At 34.4% G+C, this 25,823-nt stretch overlaps 2 protein-coding genes across 2 annotated transcripts in view; one reads left to right on the top strand and one right to left on the bottom strand.

Moving 5' to 3' along the window:
- Nucleotides 1-837: 837 nt before the first annotated feature.
- On the bottom strand, nt 838-12,051 carry LOC150099397 (uncharacterized). Its single transcript, XM_090404339.1, has 2 exons — nt 11,198-12,051; nt 838-975 (listed from the first exon to the last, which is right to left on the bottom strand). The coding sequence occupies exons 1-2, from the start codon at nt 12,049-12,051 to the stop codon at nt 849-851; spliced, it is 981 nt and encodes a 326-aa protein (XP_090260465.1). The 3' UTR covers nt 838-848.
- Nucleotides 12,052-24,262: 12,211 nt separating this feature from the next.
- nudC (nuclear distribution C, dynein complex regulator) overlaps nt 24,263-25,823 on the top strand; it is a 111,627-nt gene continuing 110,066 nt past the window's right edge. The window contains exon 1 of the mRNA XM_090403583.1: nt 24,263-24,532. Coding sequence (XP_090259709.1) covers nt 24,455-24,532 — 78 coding nt within the window. The 5' untranslated portion in view covers nt 24,263-24,454. The remainder of the gene's footprint in view (nt 24,533-25,823) is intronic.

Below are 25,823 nucleotides of genomic sequence, written 5' to 3'. Positions count from 1 at the left end.
CTTAGCGAATAATATGCGTTACACATTAGTAATAATCACAAATTAGATATCAGCAATTATCAATGCAGTAACATCCTTTATGAAATGAACTTTGCAAAAAAGAAGAGAAGCCAAAATAAATGGACCATCATAACTATGAAAATAGAAATTGGAAAGCACAAATCTATAATCTACACTGATGTTTTTGAAATACTTATTTTATTAGTGTGGAACAATGAAACTTTTAAAAGGATTTCATTTATTACTTTATTCAAAATGCCTATGTTAGCCATTTGGAAGAGACGTTTGCATCCATACCACTAGACTTCCCTAATAAAGGCATTTCGATTCTAGTCACCGACTAGATGAAGTTTTCTGATCTCTCACTCAGAGTATTTAATAATATTGTGACATACCATTTTACTGCTTTTATATGGAAAACATATGACTCCTGCATCGATTTGATCTTGGCATTTTTCTGAATCTGCAGAAACTTTAATCTGGAATTCCATAAAATCAACTATAGAATTCAGATTAGAAGTATTACTTATTGTTAATGCTGCTGCCTATCAACCATTTTCCAGGAAGTAAGTTAGTGCTACAAGAGACGCGTCAATTTCCCTTTGGAAAGAAAAATGATTTTTTGCTACCAAAAGTAAATAACGGATTTTTTTTATCAGTATGTTTATTATGATTAAAGTGTGTTTATTTTTAAATACATGAAATCAAAATTTAAATTGGTAAAACACAACAACGATGATTATTATTTTGTACTTTATAATTAGCTTGATAATAAACTATTATGAACACAGAAAAGCATTTTATGTTGTCAGATTAATGAAATTATACTGTTTTAGTTTTTCTAATGTCTAGCAGAGCAAGCTTTCCAGAACCATGCGACGCCTTTCAGATATAAATTTTAAATTCTTATCGTTCTTCTCCAATGTAATATGCGTTAAAAGCTCTTCATTAAATTTCGGTCCCCGAATTTCAAACCTGTAAAAGACAACAAGTTATTTTTACGAAAATATAGACATTGTCTTTGTAATATAAACATGTATTATTCTAATTTATATCCAGCTAGAAAGTTAAAGATTAATTTTATCCGTTATGTAGTTATCTGGGAACAATATCATGGGATAGGATGTGTGTTCTGCAGAGCTAAACGCTATTTTGGGTTTTTAAAAATTACTGCTGTACAAAATAGATAACGTTAACATTAACATGTGAACTTTCTGAGAGGGAGCAACAATACAGTTAGTGTCACTATAACGTAGGGGATATGAATTTAAACCTTTTTGCTGATGAAAACAGTTTGGTTAACCTTCAGAGTAAACACGTTCGAACTAGGTGCTTTCCCAAACTGAGTGGCCTGAATCAGTTGAATTATCAAGATATTCTTTGTTATTATTTTTTAATTATTATTATAAATAGCACCCTAAACAAAGTTAATCCCACTCGGAATCCACGATGATTCAATATTATTAACTTCATTGCTCTAAAATGGAAATGAACTACAAATCTATAAATAGTAAAAGAAATGTTAATGTACTGCTTAAACCATTTTCAGAAAGCTTTTAAGAAATATGTAAGAAAATTCATTTAAACTTAAGCAAAAAAACTAGGTCCAATCATGTGTCCAAAGATTTTCAGAAGCATTCTACGCTAAGCGCGTTTTCCCCCCAAGAATCATCATATTAATTAATAAACAATTGTAGCAATATTTCATTATAACACTTAATTCTATAGGTGTTTTTTTAAATCTGCAACACGCTATTAGATAAATTTTGTTCGTACATGAATCTTCTTGGATGTGTAGTAAAGACTTCAAATGGTTAGAAATGTGGTGGGTACCTTTAGCTCTGGCTATATTACAACATCACTGAGGATAGATAGGAATAGACGAAATTGAATATGGAATAGTCATATCCGAGAACTAGGTTGGGTCGGTTTGACTTGTTATAAAACCATAAATAAGTTTGCATGTAGGTTAATGAATGCATCGAAATATTCGAAATAAGGGCAAGAAAATTGTAGCGGTGATAGAGTTCCTTCGCCCCAAAACTCTCGGAATAATTAAGTTGTGGTTGGATGATGTTTACATTCTGACATCAACAGAGATGGTGGAATATGCAGTTTTACATGAAGATAGACAGGGCAGACAGGGAGGTACATTAATATCTCTTCCTCCCTTTTTTTTTCGACACAGTCCAGGGGAAGTTATGCCCAGCCATGGTGGAGATGTAACAGTAGTTTTGAAGCAGAATAGTGTCAGGTGGAGATCTACAGGTTGAAATGGTTAGTTGGGTATTATTATTATAGACAGGACAATGATAATTATAATCCCTAGAAATGTGATCTCACTAGTGGTGAGTATTGGAGGAGAATTAGCTTACTCTCACTACCTGCTATAATCTTCTGTAGAATATTAATAAATAGGATTAAAAATTAAGTAGAGAAGATATTAAGGCATAAACAAGTTGGTTTTAGACAGGTGGGAATACTGCGCATCGCATTTTTACTTTACGGAACATCACTGAACCAAGTATAGAATTTAGACGCTTGTTATACCTAAGTTTTATAGACTTTTCTAAAGCATTTGACAGAGAAACATTATTGTTATGTATTACAAGTTATAGAATTCCCGATAAAGAATAATCAAAGAAATGTATGAGGGGAAGTAAAATTGTGTTATAGCACAGCAAACAGCATCGGAATGGTTTGAGATAAGATCTGGTGTTTCAGGTATTTCAGGGATGAAATTACATTCATCCCTGTGAATGTAATATAAAGCAGAACTTACGAACATTGAGAAGAGACAAGAGCCGCAGATAGTGACTGAGCAGGAGGCAATATGAGGAAGTGAGTACACATGATATCAGTAAGATTGCATAATTGAGCTGGAACGACAAGTCTGAAGGAAATGTTCCAACGAATTAACGAATTTAACGGGTGGGTTTGCTAAAGGAAGGTCATGTTTTAGCAATTTACTTACTTATTATAATAACATGACAAATTAATTGCGGAAGGGGAATGTATTACTCAGTAGTGTTTTTACATTTTTCAAAAGAGACTGATAGAATTCTACAAGACTAACTGATAATTAAATTGGAACAGATGAGATTGAATAAAGATTAGTGCGTTGGATGGGTCATTAGCTGTCTGTCAGATATCAGCAAGTTGTGTATGGGGGAACTATATTCCAGAAGAGGAAAGTCACTAGTGACATGCTCCAGTGGTATGTTTTGGAACCGTTGTTGTTGAATTTGTAAGTAAATCACATTGGAAAGGACATGAATGGTGATTTACTCTTGTTTGCAGAATATACGAAGTTGGGAAGAAATATGAGGAGTAGAACGGATGTTTTTGCCTTAAAAGAGGACCTGAAAAGACCTCGATACTTTGCCAAAGGAGTTCGGTTACCAATACAGCAAAGTCTAAAGTTGTAAAATTTAGAAGGCAAAGAAGAGATTCAGATGGTAATATTAGTGGGGATATGGTGGAGAAGTGAAAGATTTGGCTGTGATGGTGGACAGAGATATGAAATTTCTAGGACATTTTGCTACATTTTAGAGTCCCACACAGCAAAATAAAGCACTGGTGCGGATAACACTAACCTAGAAATAAGGATGGTATGATTCCATTTTATAAAACTTTAATCAGCCCTCATATGGAGTACTGTGCACAAATTTGTTTGCATGATTTCAAATGAATGAAGAGTTATTATTATTATTATTATTATTATTATTATTATTATTATTATTATTATTATGTAACACTTCCAGGGAGTCCAAGGACTCTCGTGGGAGGGGCACACTACTTTACTTCGCTAAATACATCTCGTCCTCTCCCCTACTACTTAACTCTCCAACTAGGACACTACTACCATGCACACCATCTATCGCCCATCATCATCACGAACAATAGTATTTTTGTCTGTAAATTGCGTGTGTTCTGAACGTTGAATTGTCTGTACTTGGGATGAAAAACCCGAGTTTCCGGGGAAAAAACACCCTGCTGCCACCGTATGAGATCGGCTAACTCACTTTCAACTGAAAAAGCTCATAGCAGGGTTTTTTCTCCCGGAAACTCGGGTTTTTCATCCCGCATACATACATATCGGCCCTTCAGAACACACGCAATTTACAGACAAAAATTACTAGTTGTGGTGGTGTTGGAGGTGGGCGGTAGATGGCGTTGATTCGTAGTAGAGGTAAGGTGTAGAGACAGTTGAAGATGTCCTCCCGCGATGAGTCTTCGGACTCCTTGGAGGTATCAGGAATAATAATAATAATAATAATAATAATAATATAAGGGTTCCTCGTCGAGTTGTTGAAAGTGTTCAGAGATAGATTGGGGTAGCTTCTGGAATCTGGAATGTTGAGTATGAGGACAGATTGGGGAAATGAAAATTGCATAGTCTAGTGGATAGATGGAGGAGTGAGATATGATCGAGTTGGTAAGAAATAATTACCGGATTAATATGGATAGGCTGTTTATCCCTGGACGCTGCATAAGGAGGTTTTTTGTGTAATTCGAATGTATTATCTGAAAGTGTGGCGAGTGTAGAGAATAAGATGGAGGGGGTTCAACATTGACATCCTGAGAATTACAGGGAGAAAAAGTGTATAAATTACAGCATACTTTTATTATATTTATTGTTCACCCTGCTATAGTGTTAATCTAGGTGGATTATACATCTCCACACAACACACCCATAGACTTATAGACTGCCAAGAAGCATGATGGTCTCTTCACTTTAGAAGACTTCAGTGGAAAAATTTGAACTAACACGCCAGTTGTATAGAATTGCTTTTCAGAATACATACCACGAAGAATAGGAATAGATTGGTCACCAGTCAGAGACAGTTAAAATCTTTGTCCAAGTTGCATCTGTGCCTTGCTGTCGCAAGGCACAGTGCTTTAAGAGGATTGATATGATATCTAGATTATTGAAAAGTAATGGTAGTAGAGCTGAAATAATTTGTACATAAGGAAATAATAGATGAACAAATTCTGAAATCAGTCATAGGGGTAAACTACATGGGGAAAATAAGTGGAAGATCCTTAGTGAGATGGATGGAGTGCATCAGTTTACCAGGGCCGTACTTATGCACAGGTGCACGAGGCTCTAGCCATGGGCCCCGAAAAATTTGGGCTATTTAAGTGTCCAAAGAATGAGGAGAGGTCCTAGAGCACTGTAGCGTCTCCAGCTCCCCAGTTCGAGAAAAGTGTCGGTATGGCACAGAAGTTTACATGCATCTTCAGAGAGGGCAAGCTCCATAAAAATCCTAGCATAGATCTACCTGGAGAGAATTCGTGTGGCACATCACTTATGTGATGTGCCACACGAAAAAAAAAAAGCAATACGTGCACATCACATAAGTGATGGCACGTATTAAACGATGTTACGGAGACTTTTGAGATCAAAAGAAATTATTCATTTATTATGTTAATAGCTGTTCAGGGGGAAGGGATCCTCGATCAAAAGAGGAAATCTATTTTTCTGTATTCTAATGAGGTAATACTGTACTATGTTTATGCCAAGAAATGCAGGTTAGCTAACCCAAGAAGAGAAATATTATTTTGCATCATGCAAATTTGTCTTATCAAACTGAGAAACTGCAGCAATCTCTCATCAGCAAAACTGTAGATGAGATTTGTAGTCATCTGGGGATTCGGAAGACAAAGTCCATCGACCGTTACACGTAATATGTATGCATCAAGGTGAATACTGTCAACCTAGTTGCAGAAGTCTCACAGGTAACCAGAGGATAAGCGCTTACTTAGTAGGCCTTTCCTATCAACACACTTGGGAAAACAAACTGAAAATCATATTTTGCATTTGGATGGATGCAAGATGGATTATTGAAAATCAAGAAAAGAAAATCTAATCATTGCTCTTATTGCCAAGGGCACCACGATATGACACTATTTTCGGGAGGACAATTCTTAAAATTCATAGATCTATCCTTTCCTAGATGAATATAAAGATTTTCAGGCATAATCAGTCTAGCGGGAAATCAGGTTTCTGTTAGGAACACTCATTCCACTATAACAAATCGTTTCAATGGAACTGAGATTGGATGATCAAAGGAAGTAGAAAATCCACTAACTGAAATGTTTGGAAGAACATGTTAGTAATTTCAATTAATGTATTTCTCCCTTCCTTAATCACCCAGTATTAATATCATTCAGATGATTTGTTGTTGTGGAATGAGAGCTTTCTTAGCGAGAGACTTGACTGTCCCTAAAAAACCGATAACTGTAGGAAGTCCTTATATCCATCTTGGAAATGATAGCTTTCTAAGTGTAGCTAGTCTATTGGATTTCTGCGCAACAACACGCTATTGACTAGGTGTCAGTACATGTCTAGGAATTAGCTGGACACATTATATGGCGTGAATAGCTGTATAATTATTATTATATTATTATTTTTTAAATTTATTCCTCTCACTCATTAGGAGTGTTACTCAAAATGAGTAAGCAGCTATTAGATGCGTTGGGTTAGTTCGTATGTAAGTTATTCCTGGACTCTTGCCTGATTTCAGTGAATTTTGCAATTCACACAAATTTCGTCGAGCCTTATCTCCCTGTTCCAATTGCATTGTTTGCAGGGGATCAACAAACAACCAAAACAGCAAGAAATAATAAACAAAACGATAACATCGCTCTATTGGGATAGATTAATTAAATTTGGTAATTAGGATACTTAGCTGTATAATTATAATTATTATTATTATTATTATTAATAATTGTGTGTGTGTGTGTGTGTGTGTGTGTGTGTGTGTGTGTGTGTGTGTGTGTGTGTGTGTGTGTGTGTGTGTGTGTGTGTGTGTGTGTGTGTGCGTGCGTGCGCGTGCGTGCGTGTGCGTGCGTGCGTGCGTGTGCGTGCGCGCGCGAATTTCTCAATCATAGATTTCGTAGATTCCCAACACAGCAAAAAAAAAAAAAACAATAAATAATAACCAACTGGTGTCATCCTCAGATAAGCTTACATATAAGCTTTGAGGATGAAAGCAGAGAAATTAGTTCTCATCCAAGATTTATCATATGTACCCAAGTGCATGTAATGTACGTATCACATGTAAACCAAAGTATTAATGTATGTATTATATGTAAACATATGTATGTAATGTAAGTATCACATGTAAACAAATGTAAATAATGTGTCATATGTAAACAAATGTAAGTAATGTATCATATGTAATCAAATGTATGTAATGTATATAATAACTGTAATAAATTTATGCAATATAGAGTGATTATATCCATCGATATTGTATATATAGAGTGTAAAATTGGAAAGAAACATCTGTAATAATCATCATTATGAATATTATAATAATATATGTTGTAAACAGTTATCGTTATTATTATTATTTTAAAAAAAACTTTATGTACGAGAAAGTATTTGTTATGCATACTTGTCTTCATATAATGTATGTAATTTATCTGAGAAATAATTTAAAAAAAAAAATAAATAAATAAAATAATTTAAAAAAATAGATAGGGCTAAAAAACGGTCTCGCCTACTCCCTATACGGCAGGAGTTGTTCAACCCGTCGATCGCGGAGCGATTTTTGGTCGATCTCTTGTGTATTCCTCCTTACTTCCAAATTTAATTAAAAATTGAAATTATAATATTTTATTTATCATTATTTTGTATTATCTTTAATTCGCTTTAAGTGTATTGCTATTGTTTATTTATTTTTCGTTAAAATTGTCAAATAAGTCATTTTCTTATAAGTCCGGGTAAATAAATTAATTTGGATCAGTGGAAGTCAAACAGCGAGCCGAGGGAATACGATTATAAGCAAAGTGTAAAAACTCGATTGTAGCTTAAATATTAAATATTCCAAAGCACATTACATCGATTTTTTAACTTAGGTTAAGTCGCATGTAAATATTGTAAAAAAATAAACTTTGTTTGTCTCAGTATAGTTTGTATTAGATGTTTTTGTAAATAACTCTTTTGAAGCTAACTGTACTGTATATACTGCTTTAATAAGAATATGTTACAGTGTTAAAAACAAAGACAATGTTTTTGTCGCCGAAGCTGTACATGGCGGCATTAGAAAAATTGTTATTGAAACTTGTATGTATGAGAAAGGCTTGCAGGCTCTAAGTCTAAACATCTCCGAAGTCAATCAGAAAGAGTTCAAACAACTTTCCGATGGCCGGCCACTTACAATCAAAAGAAAGCGGAGGAGAACAAAAGGTGTGCCGAACTTAAAACTTAAGATGAAAGACTCATACCGATTCTTTGGGATTTTCCAAACTTCATGCGAGGTCTCAGAAGAGGCGTAATAAAAAGGGACTGAAGCAAGCAGAAGGGATCCCGGTTCCAGAATTGCTGTCAGAGAGACTGCCCGGATCCACGTTGCTTGAGAGAGGAGTTTCCCGCTTCCAGAAAGGAGCTTCTCGGTTCGAGACGTCGCTAGAGAGAGACTACTTCTAGGCTGCAGACAAGGTTTCAAATTACCGAAAGGAAGAGTTCCAATTGCCGGAGAAAAGTTTCTAGGCCAGGTTAATGTCAGACATTCACCAGTGTGTTGCGTTTTCATTACAATTTGATGAATCAAACGACATCATTGATATTGCTCAGTTAATGATATTTATTCGCATGGTATTTCAAGATTATTCAAGTAAAGAACTTTGAAAATTATACCATTATTGGGAAGGACTAGGGGAGAAGACATTTTTTCGGCATTTGATGAATTTGTGAAACAACACAAACTTCCGTTTTTAAACTTGTGTCTATTACTACTGATGGTGCTCCTGCAATAACAGGTAATAAATCAGGCTTCATTTCATTATGTAAAAACGATGAAAAATATCCAGATTTTTTAACGTACCGCTGTATTATTCACCAACAAGTACTGTGTAGTAAAAGATTAAACACAAAAGATGTTTTGGATATTACATTTAAAATTGTAAATAAATTCTGTTCGAGGAAAAGCTCTGCAACGGCGGTTATTTAAATTACAGGCAGATGATGATAGGGAACTTCTGTTGTACAATAATATTCGCTGGCTCAGCAGAAGTCAATTTTTAGAAAGATTTCTGTATTAATTAACGATATAAAATTTTTCTTGATGAAAACGGAGATATTTTTCCACAATTGAGTGATAAAAGATGGTTGTTACACTTATCATTTTTAGTAGATTTCTGTACGAAATTAAGCAATTTAAATTTAGAGTTACAAGGTACAGATAAGAATTTAATTGACGTTAAGTTCAATAAAAACTTTCCAACAATACTTACTTTTATTAAAGAAAAATATAAATGACCGCGTATTTAGACATCTCCCATATTAATTCAAATTTTTGGAACAAAATCAAGAAATGCTTCGCTATGATTTAAAAGAATTTATTCGTGAAATAGAATTAGTTGAGGAAGAAATAAATTCAAGATTTAAAGATTTTAATAAAACTGAAATGATTATATCTTTTATCAATAATTCATTTCAAGAAAACTTGAACATCACAGAAATTTCAAATAAAATTAGTGGGCTGTTTGATATAAACCAAGCTGAAGTAGAACTTGAGATAATAAACATTCAGAATAGTTTACATTTAAAATCAATAAACAATGAAGTCATTTGGAAGTATGCACATGAAAAATTCCCAATATTAACTGATATTGCACAAAAAATTCTGTCATGTTTCGGACCGACATACTTGTCAGAATCCGCTTTTTCAAATATGACCGTCATAAAAAATCAATTAATAAACCAAATTACAAATGATCATTTGGATGATTGTCTGCGATTGGCCACTTCTTCATATCAACTTGACTATAAAAATATTGCGAGGTCCAAACAATTCCTAATTTCACATTAATTTTTTTTTTCAGTACCAAAAAAGCTTTACTGATTTTATATTATTATTATTATTATTATTATTATTATTATTATTATTATTATTATTATTATTATTATTATTATTATTAATGCCTAATTGCATATTTCCTTTGGAGATGCGGATATACAATGAAAGTCGCTATTTAGGATCTTTATTAAAATCTTTTAAGTAGGCTCAGGATATTTTTTATGATGATATTTTTTATGATGTCTGGTTTTACCCAACCCCCCCCAAAAATATATATACTTCGATAAAGCGAATTTTGGCAAATTTATCAGCTTAATCCCCCTTAAAGATAAATCGATCCCTTTCAAAAAAAGGATAAAAAAATCGTTTTACGTCTCACCACCCTAAAAAAAAAACTATGCAATACTAATTTTAGACGTAAATGTTTGGAAACTATCACACAAGGGAATAATCATTTTTAAACTGGTATTTCTTAATATAAATATCGGGTGCTGTATGGTCTATTTGTTCTGAGTTATGAGACTAAAATCAAGATGAATGACAACTAAAAAAGCCTGAACCAAGGCCTTGGAAATGGTTCATTTCTGACTATATAACTAGAAATTTATACTTAAGATATAAAAAAAAAACTTTAAAAAATTGAATCATTTTTGAAAAAATATTTCAAGACATAAACCGGGTTTCTTTTTAAGTAAAATCTTCATTAACATTAATAAAGATATATAACCCAAGAGGGATAAATTAATCATTTAATATACTCAAAGAGGATGAAATGATCAATTAATATAATAAGACGTGTATATTATCTTTTTTTTATATAGAGTTAAAAGATTCTGATTATCTAGGAGGTTTGTTTTAATCTTGATAACAATCGAAATTATCTATTGGATAGTCTTCGTTTACAGTCCCGTGTCCCGTGGCTGGCATATGGTATCTGCAGCACACTGAAACATTATTTTAAATTTTCTAGGGAAAACTTAAGTTTTTAACTCCGCCACTCAGAAATATGATCTAGAACTTATACTATTTCAGTTAAAAATGGAAAATGTTATGGTTTAACAACAAATGATGTACTCATGAAAGGAATTCTTCGAAATCAACGGTAGCCATGAACTCAGCTGTTGACGATGATTAAGCGTGAGCTTATTAGCCACAAATTAGTAACGCTAAAAACTTTGCCTATTATTCCCATTAGGGAAAAAACGACATTAAAGGATGTTTTACATTTTTATGGAACCTGAAATGCCATTAAAAAAAAACATCGTTTGGACCCTGTATAAATTTAAACATTTCCTGGTATTACATACATAAAACCTACAAATATTGTAATACCTCAATTAGATGTAGCTATATTTCATGCAGAACATAAATAAAACTTAACCTACCACTTCTCTTGTGGAGGACGTAGCCGATCTAGTTCCAATAATTTACGCTGACGTATTTGACAAGCTTCGCTATTACGAAGTGTTATTAACTTTAAATCCCTTAAATAATGATCATACGGAGATAATGACGAAGAGAACCTTTTCACTTTATGCTTTACTGGAAATGTTACTTCTGAGCTACTTTTTAATGAATTTGCTTGTTCATTTATACATCGTAAAGACGCACAAAATTCCAAATTAGAATCCTGTGTTGGTAATGTATTGACCTGTGTCTTTTGTTTGTATGGAACAAATTCTAAGTTCTTTGGGATACATGTATTCACTGGAGACCCCAAAACGATATTAATTTGCTTTGAAGATGATGGTTTGAAATTGCATGTAGGACGTTCTTGTGCTATGGAGTTTTCATGAGCAAAATTCATATCACTGTTAGTACTCTCATTATGTAATAAGATGTCTTCAGTCTCTGCATCAATATGACTTTTATTGATTAAAGAGGAATGGATATCTTCACGATCAGTTAATACTCCGGAACCTTTTGAGAGTTTATCAATTTGAATTATAGCCATATCTGGTAAAAAGTGATGAAGTGTTACAGGAAAGTATTCTCTAATAACAGCCTCTTCGTCTGAAGAAATGGAATATTCTGGGATCTCAAGTGTGTTTGAATCCAAACATGGATATTTATGCTGGAAAGGGATGAGAAACCACCGAGGACACAATCTAATCAGATCAAAGTCTCTTCTGGACTTCATTTTTATTCTTCTTTCTCTTGATTTAGGCTCAACGCTGAATGAAGTAGGAAGCCAAATTAAAAACTCCTTTTTGGAATCCAGTTTATTCTTTTCTGCCATAAAAAACACAATATAGTATGAGGACCTTCACTGCCGTTTTATATCACATATATTAATATATTACTGAGCCCAAAAAAAGAGAAAACACACATATTTTCCATGTAGTTAGCATTTTCCCCTCATGCTTTATTTACTGCTATTGCAGGTCAAGGAAAAACTTCACTCATTCCAATTCTCCTGGAAAAAAGAAAAATAATAAAAATATATAAATAAAATGCTTATTTAATAGTGATCAGTGTAAATGCAGATACAATATTCACGCAATCTAAAGATAATAACAAAACTAAAAAAATCAGTTAACGCATTTTTTGTATAGGGAGTAGACGAGTCTGTTTTAGCCGTATCTAACTTTTGGAGATCGAGTGGGCATTTCTATCTCAACTGGTGCCAATCAGAGATAGCTGGCCCGAGACTACCACTTATTAATCGGTACGCAATGAAGAAGGTGGCTAGCAATGCCGCCATCTAGTGATTCCTAAGGCTAACACAATATTTGTAATGTATGAAAATAGTGTGAGTTCGAAGGCCCATTTTCTTGAGTTCACGGGACAAAAACCGATTTTCCGAGAGAAAAAAACCGCTTGCCCGCCAGAAATCGACTAACTCGGGAACCGGTTGAAAGAAGACTTAGAAAAATTTCCTCTAGTCGGCGACTATATTTGAACCACCAAGTCTTCCTTCATGCGATCAAGTGCCGTAGAGTGCAAACGCCACTTCTACTGAGCTACATAGACTCAAATAACAAAACTATAAATTAATAAATCCGCTAAAGCCTGTATTGCCAATAAAGAGACGGGGAATTTTAGCTATAACGTAAGAAAATCGTTAGGTAGCTAAGTTCAGCCCTTAGTTGTCACTGCTAACTGAGTTATAGCCTACAACTATTTGTAGATTTAGGATAACGAGAGTCGTCAGCCAGCTATGCAAGCTCTTCTTCAGCTAACCCTCACAGCTATTATTGTCCAAAACAATATAGATTCTATGGTGATTTTATTTCTTTCCAGATTCAAACTTCTGGTTTTCAAGTGTTAAGGGTTTTTAAAAATTTGAAGGTTTTTAAAACTTCTATTTTTTTTTTTTTTTTTTCAGATTTAAACTTACTGGTTATATATACAGCAATGAACAAATATATCCGAACAAGACGAATTTTAGGCAAGTTTTTAGTTTGGGTTTGGTTTTTGTTTCAGTTCACAATAATTTTTCAGTTCACTATTTTGGTTGAATGCTGTGTGTTTTAATAGTGTTGTGCGTTTTTAAGTAGTGTAAACAAATTGCCATTCTTAGTGTTTCATTAATTTTGTGTAGCTATAAAATGGATACAAGAAAGCGTTTAGAAATATGTGCTCTTTATCAGCACCCGTACATAACTCATAGAAAAATTGCCAATGAGTGTAGTGTGCGTCTTGTGCTAATGCGATTTTAAAGATGTTTAGGAAGACAAATACCTTTTCTCCTAACAAAAAATGAACATGTGGGCGAAAAAGGAAAACTAAACTTACTCAGGATCGTTTACAAGTTCGCAAAAGCAAAATGAATCTAAGATTGTCTGCTGTAGACTTAAATAGAGACTTGATAACAAGAATTAATGTTTCCGACATGACAGTTTGTCCAAGAGTGTTCGTATCAAGGACTGTCCACAGAATAAAAAAGAAACAACTGTTGATGAAGGCTATGCAGAAAAAGAGGCTCCAGTGGGCAAACATTTACAAAGATTGGACTGTTGAGAAGTGGAAGAAGTTCATATTCTCAGATGAGAACTATTTCTTTCAACCCCAGACATCTTTTTAGATGTTCTGGGATTGTTTTACACATGTCGCGCCAGGATCACTTGTACCTGTTGATGGTATGATGAAAAATGACCAATACATCAAAAATATTGGAGAAAGGAGTTGTCCCACAGATCCAGAATGACAAAGAACTCGTCTTCAAACAGGATCTCGCACCATACCACACTTTAAAAAAAAAGCGAATGAGTTCCTCAAAAATCGCAACATCCAATTGCTTCAATGGGTAGGTAATTCTCCTGAAATTAACCGAATAGAAAATTTGTGGGCAATAGTGAAATAGAGACTTTGAAAATTAATTTGTGATACAAAGGATAACTTATTACAATCCATTATAAAAGTATGGTTTCGAGATGCAGAAATGAGAAAAATGTGTTCTGCCTTGGAAGAGTATATGCCTAAGCGAATTAAGGAACTTATTAGGAACAGAGGAGCGTATAGAAATTATTAGGTAAAGTTGAAGTTTCATTTTTGTACTTATTTCTTGGGAAATTAAAAATTTTCTTCAAAATGTGAGTGTTCGGATTAATTTGTTCGCTACTGAATATATATCGACCGGAGTAGTACTCAGCATTCTGCCTGAATTCCATGCCTTAATATGAACCTCAACTACCACCTTTCTGACTGTCACTCCTCTGTTATCCAGTTGCACCACAACTGGATAACAGAGATCACGAGCTTGTTCACGTGCACTAAAAAATGCAGATATAACAAGAATTCCTTCAACTGTTAGCAATCCGTTTTAATTTAATATTATGACATATGTGCGCAAGTAATATTTCTGTGTATCTGATTTTTTTTTCAAGTCTATATTATTTCTCTCCACTGCCAAAGAGCATGTGTAGCTCAGTAGAAGTGGCATAACCGTTGAATCGCCCGAAGCAACAGGGTCGTCAGTTCAATTCTAGTCACCGACTAGAAGAACTTTTACTAAACCTTTTTTTTTTTAACCTGTTCCCGAGTTAGTCGATCCGTGGCACCAGCAAGTGGGTTTGAAAAAGTAAGTCCCGTAAGCTCAAGAAAATCGACCGTAGATCTCACACTATTTTCAGATAGTAAGCATAGTGTTATATTAGGGACCACGAGATGGCGGCACTTGTCCGCCACCTCGTGGACCCTATACATGCCATTCGCCGCTCTTCACCAGATGGCATGTATTATTATTATTATTATTATTATTATTATTATTATTATTATTCCTGATACCTCCAAGGAGTTCGAAGACTCATCGCGGGAGGACACCTACAACTGTCTCAACCACTACACCTTGGAGGTATCAGGAGGTATAATTAGTTATAGTTTTGGGCCAGCTATCTCTGGTCGGCTACCTGTCGAGGGGAAGCTCAATCGACTTAAATTGAACTTCCCTCTCAGCCTTAAAAATTTAAATAGGGTTAAAAGCCTACTTCCTATTCAAAGAAAAAAAAATGATAATCAGCGTTAGCTGATAGCCCTGAAGCTGAAGCATGTTACACGCACACACGTATTATGTGAACCTAAATCACAAACGGTTATAAATCATTGGTACGTTAATATTAGTACCGAGAATCTGGAAAATTCTCGGTACTAATGTCAAAAAAAACAAACTTTTTCAAACTCTTTGTGGCCTCTAGAAAGAGGAGTGGTGATCTTACACTGAGGAGTGAAATTCATCTGCTACCTAGAAATATTAATAAAGATTTCTGGTTGGTAACATATACCATGACTTGCCCAACATATTCGCATATACAAACGATAAGTCTATATGTTTAATGATTTCTATATTATCAATGAACAATTACCATTGAATCCAAAATAAGCTGGAGACAAAATTACAGCCGAAGGAAATGTGACGTGCCACCTAAGTAAATCGATACAAGTATCAGGTGGGAAGATTACATCAAAGTACCAAAGAGCGCTTGGCAAAGTGGAGTGAGACTCTTAAAAGTCCAAAGCGGAAATGATCAACGAATCCGAATAATCCAGAAGGATAATGTGTTGATCTTAAACCAGTCCGAGGTTCAATGCTCGTCTATGCTTTCTTTCTACAATTATATTTTATTCGCCGTATCGAAATGATAACAATTTCCTAGAAGAAATTTCCTCAATGTCTTAACACTATGGCTAAAAACTTTTTTTTTTTCATTATAATTCTAATGTTGTAAGTAAAATAAACCAGTTGAAATGAAAATAAAAATTCTTATGTGCTTAACTGCTAGGTCTATTCCTGTGGATATGGTTTTCATTCGTAGAGTTCAGGCGGCTAGAAGAAAAGTCATTATAAGTTCGATTCCAGTTGCCAACTACAGAATTTTTTCTAAGCCTTTCTTCCAACGGTTTAGACAGTTAAAATCTCTGACATGGCAAGTTTTTTTCTTCACCCAAAAACTGTGGTTAAACCCACGATACATGATACTATATAATGTTAGAGAATATGAGACGGCGGCAGTCGTGCATTCTCACCAGTTGGCTGTTAAAATCATTGGTAGCCTTGTCCCAGCTGTCTGTGATTGGCTGAGTGTGCAGATTGACTACTGATCATCTTCATAAAGTTAATTATGGCTAAAACATCCTGGCCTGCTCCATTTGAGGAACAAAAGGCGAACAAGGGGGTGCTCTTGTTTAACGAGCTTGGGTGTTAAAATCTGTTAAATAATAAAAATGGTCCTGTATCACTTTTTATGTGCCAATTGGAGAGGACTCAATTTCTTTTCTGTGACCAAATTTCGGAATTCAGCTTCCACTTTTAGTGTCGCTTTGAAGAGGGTACACCAGCTGCTGCCATCTGATGTTTCTACACCCTCACTTGTACCGTATTGTCTGATCCGGGATCAGCTGTGAAGTCAATTTTTTTGATGTGCCTAGTAAAGACAATGAATTTCTGAAACGAAAATTCCTTGTTACTGCGCCAAAGACTGAAGAACTCGGGAATGGATCGAAGGCAAAAATAAGCTCCTCTAAGCAGCGAATAGAATATCACTTTAATGGTTTCCTTCTGGTGCATCACGAAAGGAGAAAAATTATATTTTAAAGATGCTATTGTAAACTGGTTCCATTGAGCTAGCTCATCAGAAGAACAAAGGCCAGTATATATATTTGATTTTAGTTGTCATTTATTGGAAATTTTTCTAGGCCTTTATTTTTCAGTTCTTCCCAATTTAGTGGTTCCTTGGCAAAGGAGAATTGGAATTAGAATCAGGTGCAGGATAGTAAGAATTTTTATAAGAGCCTTTAAAGCGATGAGTTAGCTAGTCTCATAAGGAAGTAGCAAGATTTGAGTCCCTGAAACTTGGGTTTTCATTATTATTATTATTATTATTATTATTATTATTATTCCTGATACCTCCAAGGAGTCCGAAGACACATCGCGGGAGAAAACCTACAACTGTCTCAACGACTACACCGAACCTCTACTACGAATCATCTCCATCAACGCCATCTCCACCACAACTAGTATTTTTTGTCTGTAAATTGCGTGTGTTCTGAAGGGTCGATTTGTCTGTATGCGGGATGAAAAAGTTTCCGGGAGGGAAAAAAACCTGCTACCTCCGTATGAGATCGGCTAACTGACCTTCGATTGAAATCGTCCAGATAAAGATTCCTCCCATCATGACGTGAATCGAACTTAGGCCTATTCCAATCGAAGGGCGCAATGTACCGTTGTTCTTCCAATTGCGCTACGGAGCCGCTTACACAAAAGAGGCAGGCTAGAGGAAAAAACCAACTTAACAGACAAATACACTAACCTCATAGCTTTAGTTGTTAAATTTAATTCTAAATAAGAACAATAGTTTTTGCCAGAGTACCAAAACTACGACAAAAACTCAGATGTTTAACCACATAATGTTGAAAAATTGATCATAGAACTCAAGCTATTTCAGACAATAAGAGTTATCTTTAGGATCGACAGCAGTTATATGACATATTCTCACTCAACTACCATAACAATTATCGGTATCATATCTGTGAGGTCAGTTATCGTCGTTCAAGGCTGAGGGGAGAAGCCAAATGACCATCAACTAAAAACAAAGTCACTTAGGGCTAAAGTTGAAAAATTATCTCCCCCTCAATAGTATAGTTTGAAGAATGTATGCTCTTCGGTCCGAACAACGTGAACTCATTCCTTTTCTTCTTCTTAATCAATAGCGTAATGACGATTTAGATCAAACGTTGGTATCGCTAAGTTTCTCCAGCTATCTCATCAGCCGAATAGGGAGGAGAGCATTCATCCAGTTTTCTTAGAATTTTCATTACCACATTCGTCAATCGTGCTTGGTATGTTCTTGCAGGCCTATTCTTGATAGTTTTAATGGCGAGCACGTTTGATCAACTGCCTATCTGCTCTCCAAACATGTAGGAACCACTGAATTAGCTTTTATTCTTATAAAGCTAACCACTTGGCTAGCCGAGTGGTTAGCGAGTCCGCTCTCCAGTCTGCAGTGGAAGTCAGCAACATCTCCTAGACCAAAAAAAGCACTAATGAGTCGTTCAAATTGTATTCTCATTATCATTCCGATGAATTTTGAAACGTTATTAAGTTTTAGTTCTTAAGAGGCTGCGGGTTCGAATCCCACCGTGGGCATGGATGTTTGTGATTGTCTGTGGAAATACCAGTGGTGGTGGTGCTGGTCGACGGCAGATGGCGTTAGTGTAGTTGCGGTCAGTTGGTGGATTGTGAGTGGTGGAAGCAGAGTTGTAGAGTGGATGCCCTCCCTCGATGAGTCTTTGCACTCCCTGGAGGTGACAAATAATAATAATAATAATTAATAAATTATATAATGTTCGGTTTTTGAGACAGGTTTCATAGTCTCTTCGTTGGTGCAGTCCGGTATTGTAATAAGATGGTATGAAAGTCTTTTTCAACTGGCAACTAGCAGTTATTATTATTATTATTATTAAGCAACTGGCTTACTGTCTCAAAGAGATTTCATATTACTCATTACCAAAAATCATTATTTAATAAGATTGGTATTATATTCCATTAATTACATAGTGATATTTAGTAATGGCGGTGGAAAATCTCTCTGTGACATTAAGTCAGTTGCCATTATATTATAATCACTTTGATGTTTTCAGGATTGAAATGCCTAAGAACTCATTTAAATGTTGATGATCGATTTTCACCGGATATTAGATCATAAAAAGGTTTATGCAAAGATCATTCCCGTATCTCGATGAAGAGCATAAGTTATTATTATTATTATTATTATTATTATTATTATTATTATTATTACAACGGGTGTCACCATGGGGTCAGAAGACTCATCGCGGAAGACCCTGTATTGACACGCTAGCCATTATTCACACAATACCTATCATGCTTTGCCTTAAACTCATTCACAGACAATGACACAATAAATTCATTCATAAACGATATCGATAAACAAATGAAAAATGATCTACACTCGTGAAGATTTAGTATTGCTCGGTTGGCAATAGTAGCTCGTTATGGCCAAATTAAATCACAACAAATAAAAAAATATATATGTACATTAACACCAATGTTTGGTACTACTAAAGGATCTGATATTTTTCAAAATTTTATGCATTTCACAGATTTTATTGAAGGAAGAAGATTAGACTTAAAGAAACTCTTGTCTGTAATGACTGAGAGTGCTCCAGTCATATGTGGCAAAAATATTGGATTTACAAAACTTTCAGAAAATGAAATATGTCCTTAAAGTTTTGTCATTTCATGATATATTTCATGAAGAAAGAAAGTCTGTGTGCTGAAGCTTCTGCAAAACAATTAAACGAAGTAATGAATTTTGTGGTAAAAATAATAAATTTAATCAAAGCACAAACGATCAGCTCTTAAACATACACAATTCAAATTCTTATTAGATGACAAAGGGCTGGAATATGGAAATCCATTGTTACATTCAGAAGTCCGATGGTTAAGCAGAGCTAAAATTTTAAGTCGATTTGTAGCCTGTATCGTGAAATTAAAACATTTTTAAATGAATTAGGCGAAATTTATCCGCAACTTAATAATCATGTTTGGTTAATACAACTTGGGCTGTTAAGTTGCGGATAAATTTCGCCTAATTCATTTAAAAATGTTTTAATTTCACGATACAGGCTACAAATCGACATAAAATTTTAGCTCTGCTTAACCATCGGACTTCTGAATGATTTGATCTATCTGAAGGGTAAAAATCTTACTGTCTTATATATGCATTAAGCATGGAAAGGTTTTGTGAAAAAATTCGTTTTATTTAGTAAGGACTTTACGACATCGCAGTTTAAATATTTTCCTACGGTAAAAAATTTAATGGACAATGGACAAAAGCCAATTGAAAATTTAAAAGTACAGTTTTAAATAATTATATTGAAAATATAGAATTTGAATTTAAAAAGCGATTTCAAAATTTGAGTAAGCATGGGGCTAAATTTTTTATTCAAAATATTTATTTTGATTTTTTATGCATTCATAATTTAGAAATAGAACTAATCGAATTTAAAAGTTCAATCACCTGGACTAATAAATGTAATGAGCCAAGGAGCTAGAAAATGATACCAAAAATCAAAATGAAATTATAACAAATTGTTGGGCAATTCCTTCAACATTTAAAGCAAAGCAAATAAATATAGGAAGACGACGTTGACAGTCATATTCATCCAATATGACTTCGTTCTGTTCTAAAATAAAATATTCTCACAAGAAATCATGCTTGAAGCCATAAAAGATACACATAAAATATGAAATAGTTTCTTTGAAATCAGCTTCACAGAAAATGAGTTTTATCGTTTCTTCAGAATGCAAGGAAAAGATCTGGAATCCATGTGCAAACAGATACAAAAGAGTACTACTTTTAAGTTGATCCCCAGAATTACTGTAAGTTTTCATATCAGATTCCACGTTACATCCTAAACTCGATGTGCAATAATAAATATCACTACTTTCTAAGCCTAATGTTCAAAATCAGTAAGATCTGAACAGTTAGACTCGACATTGTGAACGCAGATAAAATTTTTCCTCGTTTTTTCTTGGAGCATTTGAACCTATATTTTCAATCAAGATACTGTGTGGTTCTTCTAAAATGGTTTAAAATTCAACATACGCAAAATAACTAAGTTGTTATTTTGATTTTGTTTTTAAAAAATGTAATATTATTTCCTGTTTATTCTGCGGCTATTGATAGTTTAATTTATAGATATCGTTTGTTAATTTTTGAGGTACAACAAGAATAAGAAGGTCATTACTCTAATTCCATTAACAGTAAGGCTATTATTGTAATTTCATCAGAAATAATATCAGTAATTCCCCCTGTCCGTTACATTCATTGAAACGCATACAACAGCCACCCAACACCCCTTAACACTCCATCTCCATACTAATAGAACAAGTGTATTTTCTTTTTCGATCGAATGTTCCAGAGCGCTGCTGCACTCTGGAACATTCTCCTCTGCTATCAATTTCCAGAGAAATACAATGCGTTGTCCTTCAAAACTAATGTGAACAAGTTCATCCTTTCTCAAATCCCTTCCTAGACATGGTAGTACTAGCCTACCATAGCTTAACCAAAAAACCTCTCGTGTGGGGCAAACATAAAATCCTCTGTAATATCATTTACAGAAAAAATATATTTTTCAGCAAACGCCCTTATCTACCACTGCAATATATATCCCTATAATGTTGAAGTTGTATTTATGGTGACATCTGTGACCAAAGGTCAGTATGTGATTGCAGCAAGCATGAAGTGATGAAAGGACGATTTTATTAAGGAGATAAGATCATTTTAACTTCAATCTCCAACATGAAACGTTACTGTAGAGGAGCTATAACACTTAACATTTTTTTCTAGTTACCATTTACTTCTGGTTATTTAATCTCGGCGAGGCAATTATAAATATTTCTGAATTTTATAATTCATAATTATTTATAATGGTGATTTGTGAATTCAGGTTACAATTTGACATCGCAAATCAGAGGAACCATTCTTTTACACTTTTTGAAAATAGAAAGAGAGAGAGCCTCCTCTCTCTCTCTCTCTCGAAAAGAGTGTACTAGACAAATATGTTCTTTTCTGGTCTGGGTAGTGGCAAGGGGCCACTATACCCAGACCAGATACCAGTAAACAGTCTGGTATATATATATATATATATATATATATGTAGAAAGTATTTTACCTTGGGTATAATAAATGTTAAAAATACCGAGCTATTTTAAATCTGGTTTTACTCCATTTCCCAAGTAAGCAAACAGACAAACAAGTCAAGTTTGCGCCTGCACGTAATGGAAGTCTAGCTAACCCTCAAAGTAGTGCAAGACCAAGGCAACTCTTGATAAAAGTAGAATAAGCTCTGATCGCTAATCTTAATATTTACCCTTAATGCAAAGCACATCTCCCGGAGGAGATGTATGATGTTTTGTATTAAAGGCAAAGGGGAGGGGCAATACCCAGGCCGGTTTCGACCTTTATTGAGGTCTCATCAGTGGGAGCCAGGCTAGAAATACCAAGATTTTAGTAATACAGAGCTTATAAGTATAGATCTATCTGGGAATTTGCAGCGGCAGCATTAATAAACATCTTTAACGAATTCCTCACTTCGGGAAACAACCCCGAGGAATTCGTTAAGAGCTATACCATATTTATCCCCAAGAAAGACCGAGATCGGACTTTGTCGAATAACTGGCGTCCAATCTCCTTAACCAATTTAGACTATAAGATCTTTGCAAAATTATCTGCACACGCCTTAAGGGCGGTATCGAAAATATAATAACAAGCTCACAGGTCTACGGGATCCCCGGTAGATCTATGGAACTCAATCTCTTCTTGTTAAGAGACTTGATCAGACTGGCTAAGGAAAAAAAAATACCCCTTGGCACTTCTCTCCACCGACCTGGAGAAAGCGTTTGACAGCGTTAACCACAGGTACTTGCAGAACATCCTCCAAAAAACAGGGGTGGGCCCGAGACTTCGGCGTACAATTGAAAACATGTACGCGGAAGCCACGCCCCAACTATCTATTAATGGGTTTCTGACAGAACCAATCAGCATAAAGAGAGGGGTTAGGCAAGGCTGCCTGCTAAGCCCCTCCTCTTCTCCCTAGTATTAGAACCCCTAATCAAAAGAATTGATAACAACCCCGCAATTAATGGTATTCCACTGCCCCAAGTCTCCAGACAATGCAAAATAGTAGCATATGCGGACGATGTAGTGGCCACACTCAGAGATTCTGAGTCCATCTATATCTATCTGCACATGCTGCAAAAGTTCAGCATAGTCAGTGGTCTTCGCGTTAACGCACAAAAAACTAAAATCAAAAGTTTTGGAAATTTCCATAGCACTGGACTTCCCTACGGTTTAACGCTACAGACACAGCCCCTAACAATAAGACTTGCACCACGTGCGGGGTCACCCAGACTTGCATTACTTGCAGGCGCAAACTTGACTTTGTGTGTTTGCTTACTTGGGAAATGGAGTAAAACCAGGTTTAAAATAGCTTTTAAACCTGGTTTAAATTATATATATATATATATATATATATATATATATAATTTTTATTTTTCTCATCTTCACCTTAGGTATTAGGCTTGGGGTCTTGTTTAGGTTAAGTAACTCGAATTTATAAAGCCTAAGTATGTCATGTGGGATGGCTGTATGTGTATGTGTCCTATTTTCCGGAACAAACAGCCCGAGTTTCAGGAATGGAAGAAAAAAAAAAAAAAAACTACCATTGCTCTATTGTGAGAACGACATTATAATCTTAATTTTTCCAACAAAGGACAACTCTTCAGTACCTGCAGAACTATAGAAGCTTCCTTACTCTTTTATTTTAGTCCATCCTTCGTAGACTGAAATAAAAGAGAAGTTAAAAAGGGTGGTAAAAATGAGAGAATTCGCGTTCTCTCTCCAACTTTGCGTATTTCCTTCGAACAAAATTTGGTAATCCAGCATATAGTAAGAATTAAAAGTGGACTTGAACTTGAATTCAAATAAAAAATATTCACGTAAGTTCCAGTGCAGTTTTCATTCTATATTTTGCCTAAGTGAAGTTTTAATTTTCATATAAGTAATCCTTTTTTACTACAGCAATAAAATATCTTTCACTTCAGAAAACAATAATACTAAATTTAGAATAAAAAATAATGAATAACCAGAGGTTATAACACCTCCGTTATATACTGAATATGATTATCATTTAATAATAATAATCATAATAATAATAGACACATTTTAAGTGGAAGCAATGCAATTAAAAATTGGCGTTTAATATATTCATGCACTGCATAAAATGCAAGAATACGCAGTGCATTTTAGAACAATAAAATAATAATAGCAAGAACAATTAATATTGCTTACTGAGTGTTCATCATAGCACAAGGGCTCTTGTGTAGTACCCTTTTTTTTTCAGCTTAAATGCTGAATTAATTCACAAATTTAAGAAATATGTGGTTACAAATGGAAACATAACGACGCCATTACTCCGTTTTGCGCCACAAACCCGTAGTAACAGTCTGTTGCTATGAGCAACTGTCTACAACTCTCGAAATTTCTCAATCCTCGTGACAGATTGCGTTACCTTCGCTCAAGAATCCTCGTGGTTTTAGAAAAGTATAATTGTAATTATACTGTGTGGTAAACTTCATAAACTTTATTTTTTTATTAATCCAAACTTGCAAACTGTAAATAATGCCAGGGAACGATCCTGAAAAATTTGATGGTATGTTGCTGGCTATGGCTCAACAGCATGAAGGGGGAATACAAGAGGTATTTATATATTTTTATTGTGATTGATTGAAGTTTGTTGAAAAGACTCATAATTGTTATACAGTAAATCCTATATTTTTGCAGGGAGAGGGGAATATTGTTTAATGTGATTCATAATTGCAAATTGCAGTACTAGCATTTAATTAAGTTTGCTAATTATAGCATAATTGTACCTGAATGTTGAATACTGAAAGTATATTATTCGATTTTATTAATTTTTATGGCTATTCTGCCTATTTCTTTGATGTTTTCGATAGCATTCGATGTATGTACTTAAAAAAGAAAAAAATCATGGCTGGTAATAAATATGTCGAAGAATCATCTTTGCACACTACATTGTGGTATACAAAATGGTGAACAAATAGCAGTTCTCGATCAGAGAACGAACGTATGATATCTGATAACAAGACGTATTAATTAAACATTAATCATAGTGATCAAAGTATACCACTGTTTGAATTTAAGAAAGTTACTTATCATATTTCCCGTTATATGTGGGCACCAACTAAAGACTAAGTGTGTCCCACGCCAAAGACATTCTTATTCCTGGAGAAATTTAGTTACAACAATATTATTATGATTTTTATTTATTTATTTAATTTTTAGCATTTCATCCAGTTACCTCAATTCTTGTATCTAGTGTTTGTAATTATTCAATTCAATATTATTTGAATATAGTAATAGTATAGCCCATCATGGTTCTGATGTACTATAAGCTTGCAACTGTTTAGTGGGTGGGGACACAAAAAAAAGTAGTAGCCCTGTGCTGACCTCCCCCCCCCTCTCTCTAGTGTTTAATTATAACCCACAGGGCTGGAACAGCCTGTAGTACATGTTTCATAAATGGGCAGAAAGTTAAGGGGAAAGAAGAAGCAGCTTATTAATCCTTTCTTTTAGTGTTGCATGGTGATCAGCATTCATTTTAAAAATTATGGACTTTATATCCGTGTTATAAATAACTATTTTAATTTCCCAACTATTTTAGTTTCGACCTTCATATTAAGGTCGTCATCTGGAGTATATACAAATATACAGGAAAAGCTGAGTTAGTAAGCTAAAGAAACAATAATTTGATCATCAGTTATTCTACTGGCATGACCTCTACTAAAAAAAAAAAAAAATACAGATAAAATTACAAATTAATTATTTAGAAACTAAATCAAAGCTAAATTCTATTTAAGATAACATGAGAGAAACATTCTTTCTTATAGATAGTTTTCTTACAGTAACAATGATGTCCTATTTTTAACATTACAATTGTTATATTAGATTTAGGATTCTGGATTATCTA

The sequence above is a fragment of the Typopeltis vanoorti genome, chromosome 14 (genome assembly GCF_054136105.1).
Source record: "Typopeltis vanoorti isolate ZY-2024b chromosome 14, IOZ_Tvanoo_1.0, whole genome shotgun sequence".
In the NCBI taxonomy this organism is placed as follows: Eukaryota; Metazoa; Arthropoda; class Arachnida; order Uropygi; family Thelyphonidae; genus Typopeltis; species Typopeltis vanoorti.
The sequence above is the reverse complement of the archived record's forward strand: the minus strand, read 5'-3'. Positions and strand labels throughout refer to the sequence as shown.

Bases quoted from the DNA above. Each gene is read 5' to 3' on its own strand.
- LOC150099397 (XM_090404339.1), bottom strand. From the start codon at position 12,051: ATGGCAGAAAAGAATAAACTGGATTCCAAAAAGGAGTTTTTAATTTGG. The intron at 976-11,197 runs GTAGGTTAAGTT...TGTCTTTTACAG, and splicing joins CGTCCTCCACAAGAGAAGTG to GTTTGAAATTCGGGGACCGA.